At 43.8% G+C, this 18,234-nt stretch overlaps 2 protein-coding genes across 3 annotated transcripts in view; one reads left to right on the forward strand and one right to left on the reverse strand.

The window, feature by feature from the left end:
- pcnt (pericentrin) overlaps nt 1-13,940 on the reverse strand; it is a 38,775-nt gene extending 24,835 nt beyond the window's left edge. For both annotated transcript variants that reach the window (XM_078289430.1, XM_078289429.1), the window contains exons 1-18: nt 13,796-13,940; nt 9,934-10,110; nt 9,258-9,401; nt 7,724-7,873; nt 6,518-7,461; nt 5,984-6,352; nt 4,769-5,192; nt 4,158-4,574; nt 3,848-4,066; nt 3,300-3,395; nt 2,982-3,125; nt 2,389-2,623; nt 2,081-2,160; nt 1,592-1,889; nt 1,297-1,397; nt 903-1,014; nt 428-554; nt 41-160 (exon numbers count right to left, since the gene is read on the reverse strand). In XM_078289430.1, the coding sequence (XP_078145556.1) occupies nt 41-160; nt 428-554; nt 903-1,014; nt 1,297-1,397; nt 1,592-1,889; nt 2,081-2,160; nt 2,389-2,623; nt 2,982-3,125; nt 3,300-3,395; nt 3,848-4,066; nt 4,158-4,574; nt 4,769-5,192; nt 5,984-6,352; nt 6,518-7,461; nt 7,724-7,873; nt 9,258-9,401; nt 9,934-10,110; nt 13,796-13,843 (4,205 nt within the window). In that variant the 5' untranslated portion in view covers nt 13,844-13,940. The remainder of the gene's footprint in view (nt 1-40; nt 161-427; nt 555-902; nt 1,015-1,296; nt 1,398-1,591; nt 1,890-2,080; nt 2,161-2,388; nt 2,624-2,981; nt 3,126-3,299; nt 3,396-3,847; nt 4,067-4,157; nt 4,575-4,768; nt 5,193-5,983; nt 6,353-6,517; nt 7,462-7,723; nt 7,874-9,257; nt 9,402-9,933; nt 10,111-13,795) is intronic.
- A 1,053-nt stretch (nt 13,941-14,993) lies between these two features.
- Nucleotides 14,994-17,893, forward strand: c17h21orf58 (chromosome 17 C21orf58 homolog). The gene is made up of 8 exons (XM_078289682.1): nt 14,994-15,050; nt 15,187-15,244; nt 15,545-15,618; nt 15,968-16,213; nt 16,771-16,885; nt 16,976-17,121; nt 17,250-17,479; nt 17,598-17,893. Exons 1-8 carry the CDS (start codon nt 14,994-14,996, stop codon nt 17,614-17,616), a joined length of 945 nt encoding a protein of 314 aa, XP_078145808.1. The 3' UTR covers nt 17,617-17,893.
- Nucleotides 17,894-18,234: the final 341 nt, after the last annotated feature.

Below are 18,234 nucleotides of genomic sequence, written 5' to 3' on the forward strand. Positions count from 1 at the left end.
GTATGTTTATCTGTTCTTACATATAGACCTACTAGCATACCTAGTATCCCCGGTCCTGAGCACAGACTCCTCCAAAGCTCCTTCTACCAGCCTCAGCTGCAGCAGAGCAATTTCCTCCCTGTAGCTCTCCTCTGCTGCCCGCAACCGCTGCTCAAAGTACCTGAACAAGGAGTAAGGAGTGTGTGTGTGTGTGTGTGTGTGTGTGTGTGCAATTTGTGTGGAGTCAGGGTAAGGACAGGAAGTGGAAAAGTGGAGTTTCTTTTCTTAATATCACATTTGTCTGGTAAAATAATTAAAGTAGTAGTCAAATTTTGGAATCCACCAGCCACTGTGTTAGGTGAAGAAAAATGTTCCTGTCCTGGTGAGAGTGTATACATGCAAGAGTGTATGTGTGTGCATGCATGCGTGTGTGTGTGTGTACACATACCTCCTCAGGCTCTCCAGCTCAACCTCATTCTGCTCCCTGATCCCTTGTCTTTGTTCATTAAACTCTGCCTTCAGGCGCTCAATGTCATCAACACGAGATGAGCGAGCCAGCAGCTGCTCCTTCAACTCTGTGAGACGAGAGAAAGGGAAGCAACACAGACAGTAAAAAAGGATTAGAAGATAGCAGCTGGAAACTCATGGAATACATGTGATGGCTGTCAGAGGCCAAAGTTCTTTAAGTTTCCTCATCTCCTTCATCTGTGCCTGTCGCATTACATTTAATTATTTGCAACAGAGGCTGTTGAAGCAGTAAAAGGTGTAACTATGTTTTGTGCCTGTGTATGTACCTGGTTAGTCTTGAATGTGTTTAAACCAGGTTGAACCTCTGTAATATCTGAATCCCATGTAAATTCAAATTTAATTCAGTAGATGCAAATAAAGCATTCAAATTGTCTGTGCTGCTTTAGCCAAGTCACCTCCCAGCTCTTGTCGGCTAGTCCTCATGCTCTCCAGTTGGGTCCAGAGCTGAGCTACCTCTTGTACTGAGCTCTGTTTCAGCACGGCCTGCTCCTCCTGTAGGTGCAACACCTGGTAGACAGAGGGAAAACAGAACACTTATTGCAAGTCAAGTAAGTAAGTCAGTCACTTATTGTAACAAGGATTTAGACTTTAAGTTATTGTAGGCTTCCTATTTGTATTAGAGACTGGTATCAACTAAATGACTAAAATGCCCATAAAGTGAAAAAACAAAACAATACTAAAAATACTAAAACACAAAAAAAAAAAGTACCATTGCTAAATTTCAGTGCACTTAAATAAGAAAAAAATAATTGAGACAGGATACATCTAACTGTGTACCAGTGAACTCACCTCTTGCTGCAGCTGCTGTTCCTTCTCCTCTAGGTGGCGTGCATGTTGTTCTTTCTCCTGCAGCACTGCCTTATGACTGGAAACCAGCTCCTCCACAGCACCTGAGCACCAATCAGAACACAGTATGCAACGCAATAATAACTGCAGTGTTATTTCTTAGCTAAATTTATTATTTTAGTTTAGTCTAGGCTAGGCTATGCTAGGCTGTTGTAGGCCGATTGTTATATTTAGACATTAGGTAATTTAAAAAAAATTGAAGCTCAGAGGCAGAGAAGATTGGAAAGATGGAACTCACGGGCAGCTGCATCTCTGTCAGCCCAGGCTTGGCTCAGCTCTTCCTCTAGTCTCTGGTTCTCCTTCTTACTGGATGTCTGGACTTCCTCCAGCCTGGCCCGCGACTCACGCAGGTCTGACTGGGTCTGGGACAGGGCTGCCTGGGCTTCAGTTAGAGCTGCCTGGGTTTGGGTGAGGGAGATCTGGGTGTTGGCAAGTTCTGTCTGGGTGTTGGCGAGGCTCTTCTGGGTCTCTGAGAGGGACGTCTGGAAGTCTGACTGGGAGCTCTCAGCCTCCTTCTCCCACTGTGATCGTAAAGCCTGAGAACAACAGAAGCGAAAGAGAAAATGAATGAAGAAAAGAAATATATCAATAAAATAGGGTTTTAATTAGCAAAATATGCGATACAGATGCCAAAACAGATGCTGTATTTGTATCGATTAGCCATTTAAATCTCAGAATTACTATGAACAAATGCATGATTTGTATGACAATTTTGATATATCTTTACCTGTATTTCTTTGGCCTGCTTCTGCTCCATGGAAGCCCTCTCCTGAGAAACACAAGTCTCCCACTGCTGCTTCACTTCATCTGAACATGCACATACAACACACACAAATAGCATTCACCTACGTCAACAAACAATTTGAGAGTAACCGTGTGTTTTCATGCTCTACTTTTTCCTGAACAAGCCTCTAACGACTCTGAGGCCGATTCACCCACATGCAGAATAGTACACTCATGTTTAGTGCACCCAAGGGCAAAAACCAAACAGAACAAACTGTCCGACTGTCTATTTGAATAGTACTCTACACTCACCCATGTCCCGTTGGTGCAGCTCATGCAGCCTCTCCTGCTGCTCCTGGTTCTGCTCTCTGAGCCGGTCCAATTCAAACTGCTGCTGGGCCTGCAGGACTGCGCTCTCCTGGCCCAACTTCTCCCTCAGGGAGGCCTGGACCTCGCCGAGAGCCGCCTCCCGCTCCTGCTGCAGGTTGGCCTGGGCGAGGTTGGTCAGGCTGAGACGCAAGGCTTCAAGCTCGAGGGACTGTTGTGTCTATGGAAAGGCAAGGAGGGGATAGAGGGATCACCTGTTTGTGTCAGCATTTACATTTCAGATATTTAGCTGACACACTTATCCAGAACAACTTATAATAGGTGCAAGAGTAGAAAAAGCTTAACTGCTAGATAACCAACATTACAAATAACCAATAGTAAAGAGTGCAAGGGTCAGAGCCATAGTGACCTAACAATATTCCTGTGACCATAAGAGTGACTGAAAGAGAGGCCTGCTAGGAAAAGAAATAAACAAAAAGCTTTGTTTAGCTTTATAAAGAGATTTTTTTTGGTGCATGGTGTAGCTGAGGATGTTACCCAGAGTGTGTGTGTGTGTGTGTGTGTGTGTGTATGCACACCTGTGTCTGCTGCAGTTCAGCCTGATGGGCAGTCTCCATGCTCTCCCTCAGCTCGGAGGAGAGTTCTGCCCTCAGCTGACTGAGCTCCTCCCTCTGCTTGGCACACAGCTCCGACACCGTCCTCTGGTGCTCACGCTCAGTCACCTGCAGAGGAGAGAGGGGAGAGAACGGGAAAGACAGGAAAAGGTGAAAAACCTTGAAAGAACTTTAGAAACAAGCAGGATACTTTGTACTTGAGAACTCCAGAAGCCTCCCTCAGTCAGACGCACTAAAGTAGAACTTTTGAATCTTCTCTTCTGTGAGTATGAGTCAGTCTACCTGTTTGATTAGGCTGATCTGTCTCTTCTGTTCTTCCTCTATAGCGGCCTTCTGCTCCAACAGCTTTGTCTCCAAGCGGGTGTTCAACTCAGACACCTAGACATATACACAGATCAAGAAATCATGACAATACTGGAATGAGAAAAAGGCAAATCAGTGTTGCAGCGAAGCCTGCACAGCTGGAAAATTTCCCCTATAGTTAGGAAAAATGTATATAGAACGAAAATGTATCTGGCCTTATTGCTCAGCCAGGCCACCAGAAATAACAATTGCAACACAATTGCCCATATATCATGAGATAAATATCCAATCAACAGCCAGTCTCAAACCGCAACACCTATTAGAACTTATACAGAAAAAGAAAAAAAGATCTACAGGAAACACTGGCACATCCTTGTACAATAATCATATATAAATGATAAAGTTAAACATTTTCAAGGGAAAATACTGTCATGGTTTACACCATCAACAAAAGTGATAAGGTTAAATTTTATGCAGAATACTGTGATTTTAACCAATGCTTCCCCAAGTTCCTTTTTGAATCCCACCTCTTGTTGATGTTTCTCCATCAGGCCTTTCACCTCTTCTTGGTGAGATTTCCTGAGCCTCTCTGTAGCCTCCTCCACAGCCAGGACCTGCCTCTCCAGAAGAGCCTTCACCTCCTCCTCCCTCTCCCTCCTCTGCTCCTCCAGGAGATGCCTCACATCAAGCAGCTCTTTCCCTTTCTCCTGCCGCTCCTCCTCCCATTTCTCCTTCTCTTCAGCCAACTGTAAACATGATTTCACACTTAATCTCTGGACAGTACACATTCAAACAGATTTGGATCGATTTGAGCAAACACCACATCTTCTTTCTCACCTCATCATCCTTGGCTTTCAGTAGCTGCTCAAACTGTTCAAGTTCCTCCTCCAGTACCTGCTCCATTCTTTTAATCCGTCCATCCATCTCTTCCTCTTTCCTCCTGTGCTCCTCCTTCTCCTGCACTCCCTGGGCCTGCGCCTCCTCCAGGTTGGTCAGGTTTTGTTTCAGACAGAGGAGCTGAGACTCCAGTTCGCTCCTCTTGCTCTCGGTCCTGTCCAGACTGGCCTGGCTCTTCTCCAGCTCTCCCTCTAGTCTCTCCACCTCTTTTTGGACGGTCTCCACCTGCGCATGAGTGGTGTCGAGCTCCTTTAAGGCGGCATCCAGCTTCATAGTGCTTTGACCCAGTAGGGCTGCTGTGGTTTTATGCCTGGTTTTAGTCTCCTCTAGCTCTGACTTGACCTGGTCGCAATGGGCCTTGAGAGACAGAGAAAGGGAAAATATTTATTTTATCTTTCTGTGCATTTTAATATATTTATCGGTTTTATTTTTCACTGTCTTACTTAACAATTAACCCCCCCCCCCCCCCCCCCCCCCCTCTTTAATCCTTCTTATTTAGGTATAACAAAAACAAATTACAGCTGCTGTATAATAGTATTATATCGGTATACCTGTAGTGTTTGTAGCCGTTTGTCACCTCTGAGGTCCAGGCTTTGTTTGAGAGAGTCTCCAGCCTGCTTCATCTCCTGCTGTTTTAGACCAGACAGGAGCACAGTCTCCTTCTCCTGCGCCTCCTTCAGCTCCCCTAGAAGTTTCTCTGGCTCCACTGATGGAAAGGTAGAGGGGAGGAGCAAGGAGGTCTCAACCTCCTCTCTCCCCATCATCACCTCTTTCTCTTTGTCTCTCTCTTCCAATAAGGCATTGAGTTTGTTCTTAAGGTTGTCTCGTTCATGGGCTTTCAAGTTCATCTCCTCCTCAACACGTTTCCTCCTCTCCCTTTCATCTTCAAGGTCGTTGTCACATGTCCTCCTCTTCTCCTTTTCCTCTTCAAGTTCCCAGAGAGCCTCCCTGAGCTCTTCCGTTACTTGGGCCCACCTGAACGCACAGAAAGATAATCAAACAGTTATGTTGATTCAAAACTGAGGCATGAGAAAGAAGAACTCTGCATTAGCGGATAAACATATGTATTGTTGATCAGGATCCCTGTCATTACAAGGTAACAGTTATCTTTCCTGGGGTCCAATAAAAACATTGATATTTCAAACATACATTGACATTTTGATAGTACAAATGAGATTATGACTTTGACTTAATACAATAGAAGATTAATGAGACACAAATGTGAAAAAATACAAACCAAGTTAATAAAAACAACCTTTTTCATTGCTCTTTTAAAGAGCGAATCTAAATCGGTGCTAAATTAAATTTTTAAGTGGTAAACATATGGCTTCTATATAGGGAATAGCATTAATCCTGTAATTAACTCAACATTTAAGTCCTGCATCCGCTTCTAGGGGCAGAAAATTGTTGTTGCACTGCTTTTCATGGGCTGAAACTTGATCTGGGTAATGGCACTGTACATTGCTTATTGCTCGATTACTTGTATCCATGACTTTGCAGTGACATCAGTGTTTTGTTGACATCACCATAGACTCCTGAACAGCATTTCATTATAACCACAGACTATACAACAAATGACCAAGAAGAACAAGCAAACAAGAAAAGATATTTTAAAAAGACTGAAGTCCTTGGAGGATGTGACCCTCACTCTCTGCCACCAGCATTGCTGACACCACGTAAGTCTGCAGATTAACGCCCCAATCTGTTGTTTCATGATATAACAAGCCAACTAAATAAGCACACACCTTATTTAACAGCTTCCTTACCTGCTCCTGGCCTCCTCCAGCTCCTCAGCACTCTTAGTGACTTCCTCCCTTAGCACATTCAAATCCCTCTCCTTGAGGACCAGCTCCTCTCGGAGCTCCCCACACTGCTGACTAAGCAGCTCCTTTTCCAGGTCCGTCTCATCACAGTGCTGCTCTGAGGTTTCACTCATCTCCTGCTCACCAGCGGTGGAGTTGTTAAACCACTGAGATGGAGACTGAGGGGTGAAGTTATCAGCCACAGGGAAGCCAGGAGACCCTGCTGAGTATTGTGGGGCAGAGAAGTCGTGGAGGTCGTTGTATTCTTCATGGAGAGAGTGTGAAATGGGCAAGTGGGCCTGGTCACCCAACACTTCACTGTTCAGCTCAAAACTGTTAAGACAGGTGCAGAAAAAACAAATTAAGGGATTTAACTAGCTGATATAACAGAAAAACAGGAAGTGAAACAGGTTTTAGATGTTTGAGGTGCATTAAATGTGCATGCTGGATTAAACATTAGACCCACACACACAATGGCAATCAGCATTTTCCTCTGACCTGTAGTTTGCAGAGTTGTCCAGCAGACTGCGTTGTTCCAAGCTTTCATTGGCCAGGGAGGAGTGTGAGAGTGCAGGCTGGGCTGAGGACAAATAGCGCTCCATCAGGATGCCTGCATCCCCAGCAATCGATACATTCAGACTGTCCTGACCAGGTTCACCTTCCAGATCAGCCTCTTCCATACTAACCCTCTCATCACAACTAAAAATAACTCTTGCCTGGTTCTGCTTATTTTTAGAAGCTTTGAGTCCCCTGTCCTCTTCCTCTCCAAACTCAAGCGCTTTTTCCCTCTCCTCCAAGAGCTGCCTGACTCTCTCCACCTCCTCTCTGTGCTCCTCTTTGAGTCTCCTCATCTCCTCCTCCTGTCTCTCTCTTTCCTCCTCGAGGCTCTGGAGACGCAGGGCAGAGCTGGCTAGCTCCTCACTTAATCCCCTCTCTGCTTCCTCTTCTTCCTCTAGCCTCCTCCTCAGCTCCTGCACCTCTCTGTTCAGCTTCTCCTTCTCCTCCTTGTACTGCTGGATCTCAAGGCACTGAGTTTGGGCTTGGCTCAACTGGGACTGGAGGTCCTGCAGCTGTGCCTCCCTTTCTTTTCTCTCCTCCTCCCTGCCTTTCTTCTCCTCCTCCAGTAAAGAAAGCACATGTTGGTGATTCTCTCTCTCCCCTTCTAGTTCGGCACATATGCGTTGGCTGTTCTGTCTCTCTTCGTCCAGTTCAGTCCTCAGTCTGTGTAGGAGAGCATCTGGCTCAGTGTCACCGTCAGCGCTGGAGCCTTCCAGGCTTGATGACCGGGAGCCAGGACCTGCACTCCCTGGTTCCCCTGATGGCGCCTCCCTATGGTTGAGGTCTGCATCGTGGGAGCCATGGCCAGACTGAGGCTGCTGCCGCTGAACATGAAGGACTTCAGCCCCTGACTGACTTTTGATGCGCAGAAACTCTACACTGGTCTGAAACACAATTAAGAGAAAATTTAAGTTTAGTTGTTGTGCATATGATTACAGAGGGGCATATACAGTAGGACTGTGCAGTTATTCCAGGGTTCCCACCATAGCCCTCATGTAAAATTCCATGACTTTCCATTACTTAGAGCACTTCCATGACCTAAAAATCATGTGCATTCCTGGATCGTTAATGTTGTGTTTCAGCTCAGTAAAGTAAAAAAGTTACACGTCTGCCTCTGATTTAGAGTTGTGAGTTGCATGCATGTACCTGCTGCAGCTGCCTCTGTAAGGCCTGCATCTGTCCAGCAAGTGACTGTGCCTCCAGTTGGACCTGGTCTCTACTGGCCAGGGCCTCCTGCAGGTTGGAACTGAGCCTGGCAATGATCTCATTACGCTTCTCCACAGCCTGCTCTAACTGCTGCAAGTAGAAAGCAAGGCTGGGTCAGTTTAACAAGCACACACACACACACACAAATAAGCACACACACTTTCCTAAAGTGCAGTGTCAACAAGCAAACATGTATTTCCATCTTGATCAGTCATAATATAAAAATAAGTAGGAAAACTGATTATTGATTGATTATATTGATTATTTCCCCTTTTAAAAACAGGTGAGTGGGCAGTCCACTGGGCAGACTGAACTACTGGATTATCTGAGTACACAGACAAATGCATATTTTGACCTGAGGCAATGTATTTCCCCATATGGCATCATACATGGTGTGATATGATCCCTTCACTCATCCCTGATGATGAGACAGATTGTATTGATTAGGGTGTGATGGTATGATCCCCTCATCATGCAACACTGGGTTCACAATTGAACAGTGACAACATCAGATATTAAGCAGAGAGTAAGAGTAAAAAGCAATTTGCCTGTGATGGAACATGCTAAAACTGAGCTACTTGCTTTGTCCTTAGCATGAACGCATGGTGATGAATTTGGGGAATATCACACTCAAAGAAGGAAAAAAATGAGTGGATGGGTACATTACAAACCACAGAACGAGGTATGGAGATGCCAAGTGGAGAAATCTGAGCAGACTGTTTTTAATAGACTCACATTGCTAATGCCGTTTTGATGTATCTGACAGAAGAAGAGAAGTATAATCCTCAGTATACCTCTACATATAGGCTACAGCTAGGTGAACTATGCTGCTTTTACAGATCAGTGCAGGCAGAGGAGAGGAGACGGTTACAACCCCAGTGGGTTGGGGATGACACAGAACAGAGACACACAAATTCACATATTCTTACTCATACATAAAACGATAATATAACAAGAAGCCCCTGGGTTTACAGGCAAATAAAGCATGAAAACAAATTAATCCATGTGACCAAACACATCTAGCTAACCCATATAGGATGTTCAGACACACTTATGTACGTGCAATAAATGAATTTGCAAGGAGGCATGTACACAGGCACATTGTCAAATGTAAACCGGTTAAAGGGCCCAATTTTCATTGCATGAATTTACAGCATAGCATTATGACGCAACATGCACATTCATGAAATAAATCCCATTTGCCTATTGCTCGTCATCTCGAGTCATACCTAAGCCCAGTTTGGAAAACAAGGAGAGGCATATGATGTCTCAAACTAATCAGCAACAACAAATTTAAGCCAAAAGTACTACTTAGACTTGCAAATGATTAAAGTTATAACACATACATTCATAAATAACTGGAAGGTGACAACCTTCCAGTTATTTATGAATGTATGTGTTATAACTTTAATCATTTCCAACCCTAAAAAATGCAAAAATGGTATATAATTTTCTGTAAATGCTCTGTCATTACCGTGAGCTGCTCTTTGCCAGTGAGTGCAACTAGGTCCTCCTGTCCCAAGTCCTCCACAGGGGAGGGGCTTTGGTCCCGGGTGGGGGACCGATCCTTCTGCCCTCGATTCTGCTGGACCTCTGATTTCCTGAGCTTTTGCAGTTCCTAAAGGTTTAAAAAATGTTTTTTGAATGAAGTCTGATCCCCCCTCCCTCAACTGATTAAAATGGCCAAGAAATTCTCAGTGCAAATATGTATTAATATAATTCCAGTTGCCACAAATATATGCATGTAAATGTTGAGAGTGAACGCCCCCCCCTTTAAAAGGCAGTAAATAGTGCTACAGATAATCCTAGTCAGGTTGCTATGACAACATGCCCTCCAAGCAACTCGGTGGTTACTGACCTATTTCTCTAATGTATGTTTACCCAGCAGATGCACGGACCACTTGTTAAAGCATACCATGAATAAACAAAATTAGACATATGGGTCGAGTATTGTGACCCATGAATGGTTCTAGGCCATACCAAACAATTATGTAACTTTGGGTGATGAAAGTGACAAACTAGTTCAATTAAGGCAGTAGTCTTGTGGTCCATACTACATTCTAGTATTCATTCAACTTTCTGCAGTTTCCCTCGTAACATTATTATTAAAGCATAACTGATAACTAGCTGTATGGGAAACAATGATGTACCTCATGGTTTGTCTTGCTATTCTGCTTTGTGTCGTTGGCTGATGGAAGTTCTGGTTCTAGGTGACGATCTTGCGTCGAGCGGTCATTCTGCGAGTCATCCTGGCCCTTCCTCTTCTGCGTCTTTTTCGCCGCCCCCGCACCGTCACCTTTCGCCCGCCTCTGTCGGAAGCTAGCAAGCTGCGCAGGAAGGACAGTGAGAGGTAGATGGACACATAGGTCAGGACCACCGAGCACCACCACACTATCAGCATGGTGAAGCTCAGGGGTCAAGGATGAGAGGGGACAAGTGTCCAGGATTTATCTCTTCAGTTGAAAAAAACATAAAAAAATCATGTTGAAACGACGAGGCAAACCATGAGTGCATGATTTTCACCATAGAAAAGAACCAAGTTTGGAAGCCCTTATTCAGATGAGTCAGAGTTATGGAGCAAAAAAGACGGTGCCCAAAGAAGCAAGAAGAAATCCCAAACTCAAACCCAAAATAGACTACATCATAACCTGATAGGCTATGTAAGTTCAAAATGAGGTGATGGTGCTAAATATTCTCAAATCTCCAGACAGGCTATTTCAAGACCACGAGAGAAAAGGTTTAAAGATTAAGTGACAGACATTGAACAAGCTCAAAGCAGAACAGAAAAAGAACAATGCCAAAAAACATCCTCTAAAAAGGATTGAATGATTGGACAAATCCATCTCAGTCACTTCGCATTTTTTCAGCCTGTAGAAAAGTCAAAGATCAGAGAGAGGCAGGTTGGATGACTGGAGCTTTTTGGAGCATCCCAATGGCCTCTCTGGAATCACGAAAGGAGGAAAACATCAACGATCAGAACAGAAGATGTTCATTCACGATGAATAGCAACATTCCCAATCAAGCTACAAGCAAAAATCCATGACATTTTGCTTGAATTCCTGCAGGACCGATTTGGTACAAATCCACCTCAGGTCATTTCTCTTTGCATCACACACCCTCTCTCTCTCTCCCTCTCTCTCAATCTGCCTGTCTGTCTTCTTTAAGCAGCTTAAATCAGATTACAGCAGCTCACATTGTGACAGAGACCCTCATAAAGCGCTCCATCAATTTCTGACAGTCAATCATTGACTCCCTTTCTTGCTGGTAGTCAGACCTGTCAATTCTTCCTTATCAGGTCAGCTGCCAATCTCGTACACAGCCAGACACCTGCTCCACTGTCCAGATGCAGATCTTCAAATTTGTAGGGAACAGCGCACTCTTCTTCACCCCTCATCCTTTAACACCCTGTCACAGCCTTCAAAGCAGTGAGATCCACAAACTCTGGGCAGAGGATGGCAAGTGTCTAGACTAGAGGAGGAGGGTGGAGACTGGGAGATGCATCCACATGGAGAGGAGGAGGCAGAGCTGTGTGTGGCGAACAGCATCAGTGTGTGCATGCTGAATTCAATTTGAGATCACATGGCCCCAGGAGATCTACTGTTGCCTGGAGCAATGAGTCACATACATGTGCATGACAACACTGTATGCACGTGTGTACCAATGTTCAATTTGACTACGAGCTCTGCCTGGTCTTTGAACCGCATTATAGGTTTTGCCATGTATCCCACTTCGCTCCAGGCTTTGTATCCACCTCTTTCTCATCTGCCTCTTCAAGGTCTAACCTACGTCTATAACAATCATTCCCTTCCCTCACCAGTCTCACACCGTGACCACTCCTCGCCTCACATCTTACATCTGTTGTCTTAATCATTGGCATCCAAAACCCCACCCTTTCTGTCCTTCTATTACCCCATTCACCGCCTCCGCCTGCCACAACACACATCATGTCCCAGAAAGACATATCAGCCAGAAGAGCTGTGCTTGGCCTGAGGCTGCTTCTGTACTATTGAGAGTCTGGCTAACTGGCTGGCTGAAGCTGGCTGTGTCCACATGAGATGTAACTGGACTTAATGCTGAATGCTGCTGTTGTGCTCTCAACAATACCAACACTGAGGCAGGGGCAGGCTGCTGTGTCTAATGGTGGCCTATCTTTCTGTGTGTGTATTTGTGTGTGTGTCTGTGCATGCATGCATACACGGCATGCTTTCGTTTTGGCTGAGAATCAGAGCTCTCGATGTGTCCAACACAGTAAAGACGACTGACAGCCCTGCATTACCATAGCAACGGCATCCATGTGAGATGCAAGCCTTTATCAAATCTCATGGGCTCATTGCACCACCTGATGGACTGCAATCAGCATGACACAGTGTTCCAAAAAAAACGAACAGAGGGAAAAGGTAGGCAGCCATATTAGACATTCAGCCCACCAAACCACGAACGCACCACAGGTTTACTGTCGGGTTTACAGCAACTACAAAGGGTATTGCAAGAGATTCTTTGATGAAGGGCTGCCTGACATCTCAAAGTCTACTGCAATCACATCCCAGTGCAGAAAAACAGAAGAACGCCCTGATTTTCCACCCAAAAGAAAAAAATCAAACAAAAAAAAACCAAGGAGGCAGAAATCACAGGAATAACCACAGACACACATTCCCATGACAAAGTCCAATGTCTCTGCTCATCACCAGTTTCTATACTTACCGACTGACTTCGTGGCATATTGGAGGATTTCTGTCATAAGGAATAATAGCGGTTCAGTTGAGTTATTTCACCACTGTCATGCATCACACTGATAGGTAACACTGCTATTGTTTGGATGAGCGCCCTCATTGTTTTGTTCTGAGCTGGAAGTGCAATACAATGTCTGGAGAAGTGCAATTCAGCCAGCTATTTACAATGAGCAACCTAGTTTTTAGACAATGTGACAGGGTTGTCTGCTTGCAATGCAGGGTAGGCCGTTCTTGACTACTGGCCCATTACTAACACCACATTAGTACAAACAGCTCCTTGCCGGTTAAAATGGCTGTGAGCAAAATTAGCATGCATGACATTTCCACGCCAATTTTGCAGTGTGATCACAACAGCAATGTTTCACAGATGGATGAAAAACATGCCACTTGGGATATGCAGTGAGCCTAATATTACACCACAACACCTATCTGCTCTTGTAGTCATCAGGCAGATACATGTTAATATTATCTGCCTGGTTATACAGCTAGTGGGAACTAACATTAGCTTAATTAAAATCACCCACAACTAACCACTAACATTAGGACTCTGAATTGATCATAAGATAAGATAAGATAAGATAAGATAAGATAAGATAAGATTGCACTTTATTAAACCCCTTGGGGAAATTCATTTCATTGTTATAAAGACTGTTAACACCAAAACCCTTATGTTAGACTTACAGACGGCAATTTTCCAAGTCCAGCTTTTGAGAATACATGTAAATGTATCTTAAACTTAAAATTGACATAACGTTAGCAAAACAAAATCTGGTTTGGAACTTAAAACTTACAGTGAGGACAGAAGATGCACCTGCAACGCACCTCGATAGAGCTCCAAGCCAACAATTCAGCACAAATGAGTTTGAAACTGATTTCCCCAAATGTAACGTTACTATTTGTAAGTGTGACTTTGAGCCCAATTAAGACACAATATGTATCTTTCTGTCTCTGTTGAAACTGGACCCTGAGTGTACGAGATTATCTGATAAAGCCAGAAAGTAACGTTAATATTATTCGTGAAGTGCAACCATATCATGCCTTTGATTATGATCAAACCGCGGTGTATGCGCGGCAAATGTGTAAAGCAGCAATAAGTGCCTGTAATGTAACGTGCAATTAGAAACCAAGCAACGAGAAACAAAACGGACACTTGAATATCACTAGTTTGGGGGGTGGGTATACTTAGCATTGGTCAAACGCAGGACTATAACAAAAGAGTTGGCTAACTGCTAGCAGCCAGCATTAGCCTGGGTTCAGAAGCTAGCCAACGTTAGCAACAAACCTTAGCTCTTCCGACTTCTAGTTTCCTCTGTCGCTCATCTTCATCCATCTCCTGGTTAAAACGAAACCATTAAAAGTTTAGGACAAGTGTCCTAATTCAGCTGAAAACCGTCACTCGACTATAAGTTCAAACAAAATCTTAACAGACTCTGAGATTTCTGTAGAAACAACTGTCAACAGATAATATTCAATATGGCCGCCAAGTCTTTTCAACTCCGCCCTTATCGAGTTTCCTTGAATGAACGAACCAATCAACTCATTACGTACCAATTTTTTAGCCAATAGATTTTGTGTCGTTTAAATATATTTCCGCATAAGTAGAAAATCCCTCCCATTTACTGCATCACTCAAAAACTGACATTTCATAGACCAATTAGATGACTGTCTAGAGACGCCAAAACTGTGATTGTCGCCGCATGTAGCCAATCAGTGTGGGTTAAAACAAAAAATACCCTCCACTTCGTTGCTGTGTTTTGAAAGTGCGTGCGTTTACCACTGGTTGAGAAGCAAATAGCGCCATGAGGCGCGGGTAAAATGAAGTGTGTCTTGCATACAAAAGCTGGGTGAATCATCACGTTTACAGGCATTCACCATCACACCTGATCTATTGAAATAATGATAAAAGACTGAATGACCTACATTCTACATACATCCTATACATCCTATATACATCATCTTCATATGATGAAGATGATGTATGTGGATGTAGATAGATCTATCTATCTATCTATCTATCTATCTACAATATCTGTCTGTCTATGTGTCTAATAATTTTAATGTACAAAAAATGTATGCAAAGCAATGCTATTTCTGTTTATTTGCTGTCATACTGTATCTGCCCATTGAGGTGAGCTGCAGGCCAGTCTGTCAGTATGTTGAAAGACTCTCTCTCACTCTCTCACTCTCACTCTCTCCCTCTCTCTCTCTCTCTCTCTCATTAAAGGGAGCAGCATAGAAACCAAGCAGGCAGGAAAGTCATGGTTGAATGCCTGTAGTAAACAGGTGTGTCCCATGGCAACCGCTTTGTGGCTTTAGTTTGGCATGGACACACAAAGGTGGATGCCGAGTGTGTGCGACTCGAATACCATGAGTTGAGGTAAATGAGATATTTAAAGACCTAGGGTCTGTATGTTTGTGTCTGTGCACATTTCAACCTATTATGTTCATTCCAGCAGTCTTATTCCTTCTCATCTTTTAGCATGGCAGATCCTATGGTTGATCAGATGACTAGATTCAAACTGAAACTGCTGGAGAAGGTAGGTGAAAAGTTAGACTACGATAGATAGCTTTAGTTCAGAGGTGGAAAGGCATTTTGGAGCTTCTTTCACTTAAGTTATCGGATGAGAATGACACACCAAATCTTTAACGAATGCTGTATACTGACATTCATAGAGACTGGAAAACGAAAAGGACAATATGGACGACCGAGCAGAGTCTGCCCTGTCTGCAAGTAAGAGATTATCATGGTGGCAACAGTAGAATAAGCTTCAATTCCTAGATCACCAACATTATTAATAATCAATGGTAATAATGAGAATTAGTCATAATTCCCTGACAATATTTCCTGTCACCGTCATGTAAACAAGAAGTGCTATAGGAAAAGAAACAGGAGAAGTATGAGCTAATGGAAGAGGTAGAAGGGGTTTTATTTACTTCAAAACATGACATTGGAGTGAGTAGAGGAGGAAAACATGGGTGAGGTTAAATGATTCAGGGGTTCGTTTCTGAGAACATGATTGTGTTTGTTCAGGAAGTTATGATGGACGGATGGATGCACTGCACTGTGCACTGAGGCGAAAGAGGGACCTTCTGCAAAGACTGAGGGTTAGTAAACATTTGTTTGTTTCCTTGTCGAATACTATTTCCATTCATTAGGATTAGCACTTAGCAGTATTACAATGCTAATCATCTGATGATCATTCATTGATTTAAAATGCTCTCGTTCAAGTCATACTACTTGTAGAAAGTGATATATCAGTCTTTTAGCAATATGTAGACTACAAAACCTGCCATAACAACATGTAAAACCTACAAAAACAAAAAAGGAAGGAAGGGAGCAAAGAGTCAAGAGGGTTTAACTAATGTCTTGAGCATTTACTCTTCCATCTGAGACTGTGACAAGTGTATGATGTGTTTGTGTGTGTTGTCTGTGTCTATGGGATCTCCTCTGCAGGAGCAGCACATGTTGGAGGACCTCACCAGACCTCAGACCTGGGGAGGCACACGTAGGCGATACCATCCAGATTTCCTCACCGCCCCGCAGCCACCTCAGCCACCTCAGCCACCGCAGCCACCTCAGCCACCTCAGCCACCTCCACCCCCGGCCCCCATCCACATCCACCACCCGGCCCCGGCTCTGCCTGCCCTGCTCCCTCCACCACCCGCCCCGCCTCAGCTGCCTCGCATCATCCAACAGACTGTGAGACACTCAACACTCACATCTATCTTTCTGCCAGAATCCAATCCCCCACATCTGTTTCCCCTTTTCTCTTTGGTCTGCCTCTGTTTAATGTGTTTAACCTCCTTTTCCTCCTCCTGATCCCCTCCTTCTTTTATTGGTCCATTCCTTTACATTTTAGGCATTTAGCTGACACTGTTATCCAGAGTGACTTACAATGAGTACAACAGTAGAATAAGCTTCAATTCCTTTATCATCAACAAAACTAGCAAGGGTTAGAGCCATAGTGCCCCGGCAATAATCTTTTAACCTCATAATGACTCTTTAATAGAAAAGTGTGAAGAAACAAAAGGGATAAGGAGAAAGGTTGAGGGGATTTTAGGCTACTTCAAAATAAGATCATATAGGAACGAATAGAGGAGAAACATATAGGAGAGGGGATATTATTGAATGGGGAGAGATGATGTGAGATACGTTTCAACCTACAATGGAGGATGGGGAGTGTCTCATTCACATCCTTACACAAATTAAAGATCCTAAACTAGTGCTATTTCCCCTGTCTCTCTTTCTCTCTGCAGATACCTCAGCAGCCTGCAACTATCATACAACAGTTGCCACAACAGCAGCCTCTGATCACCCAGATTCCCCCACCTCAGCCCTATCCTGCACCGCGCTCAGGCAGCATCAAAGAGGGTATCCTGCAGCAAAAAATATAACCAAAATATCTTATTCAAGTGTCACCTTATTTATACTTTTGTATGTGTGTGTGTGTGTGTGTGTCAGACATGGTGGAATTGATGCTGATGCAAAATGCCCAGATGCACCAGATCATCATGCACAATATGATGCTGAAAGCTATTCCTCCTATGGCGCTGTCGCCACCTGGAGGGCCCAGTCACTCTGCCACACACACTGCATATCTTGGGCAGGTCAGTATCTCACACACACACACACACACACACACACAAAGCACAGTCAGGTCTCATCAAGTCTTCATTCTCTCTTCACACATCAGTCATCTCTGTCTCTCACCAAAGTCTCACTCCTGCATTTCCAGGACGGTTACCAGGGAAACCCTATTGTTGTGAGGCCAGACGTCAAACCAAGAGGAAGTGCTGTCCATCATCATCATCACTATGGTCCCACTCCTGCTGCTCCACAGCTGCCTCCTATTGGCTATCCTCCATGGCTGCCAATGGTGTCGTCTGTCCCCGCAGGACAAGCAGGGGGTCACCTACCATCCATACACCATGTGACGGGACCTGTTACACTCCCACCACTCAACGTGTAAGGCATATAAGCTTACACACACATACCCACAATATTGTTTTGTGAATATTAACAAACTCATGCGTTTGCGTGTGTGTCTATGTTTGTGTGTCCCTTTTCTCTCTGACCACACCAGAGTCCCACTCAGTCTGTGACGTACAATGAATTGAAACTGCATGGCTAACACAGTGAGAACTCCTAGCAACACCCACAACAAAGGAAAAATTGAAAGGACACAAAAAAAATGATGGAAATTGTGTGTTTGCTTATGAATGTGTGCTTCTTAGTCTTACAAGAGAGAGAGACGCAGAACTCACATTGCACATGCATCAGATAGAATTACACTAAGCATGTTGAATCTTTGGCTGCCAGTATGATTTTTACAGTATATAATTTTTGTTTTTGAAAAAAGCAATGCAAGCGTCTATAAAATGTCCTGTCATTCAATTGTAGACTTTGGTTGTCATTTTATTGTCTCCAAAAATTAGCATGTAAAGGAGATAAAAAATAATAATAATGTAGATCCTTTGCCTACAGAATCATTAAAAGTTCTCAAACACCTACCTAAAAATTACATTTTTCATAGAATACTTGCGGTTTAATGTATAGCCTGTACAATAACAAATTAACATCCCCTTTACATTGCTGGAAGAAAGGTGAATCAGCTCGCATATACAGCCTCATCTCTGATTGGCTGAGACAAGTTCGAAACCGTTGAAAAACTCCTCGGACCGCATCACAGGTAAAAGTTAATGCGCTGACCGAAAATCACC

Source organism: Centroberyx gerrardi, chromosome 17 (assembly GCF_048128805.1).
Source record: "Centroberyx gerrardi isolate f3 chromosome 17, fCenGer3.hap1.cur.20231027, whole genome shotgun sequence".
NCBI lineage: Eukaryota > Metazoa > Chordata > Actinopteri > Beryciformes > Berycidae > Centroberyx > Centroberyx gerrardi.

Excerpts from the sequence above, each read along its gene's own strand:
- c17h21orf58 (XM_078289682.1), top strand. The coding sequence starts at position 14,994 with ATGGCAGATCCTATGGTTGATCAGATGACTAGATTCAAACTGAAACTG. Across the intron at positions 15,619-15,967 it reads ACCTTCTGCAAAGACTGAGG|GAGCAGCACATGTTGGAGGA; the intron begins GTTAGTAAACAT and ends TCTCCTCTGCAG. Across the intron at positions 16,886-16,975 it reads CTCAGGCAGCATCAAAGAGG|ACATGGTGGAATTGATGCTG; the intron begins GTATCCTGCAGC and ends TGTGTGTGTCAG.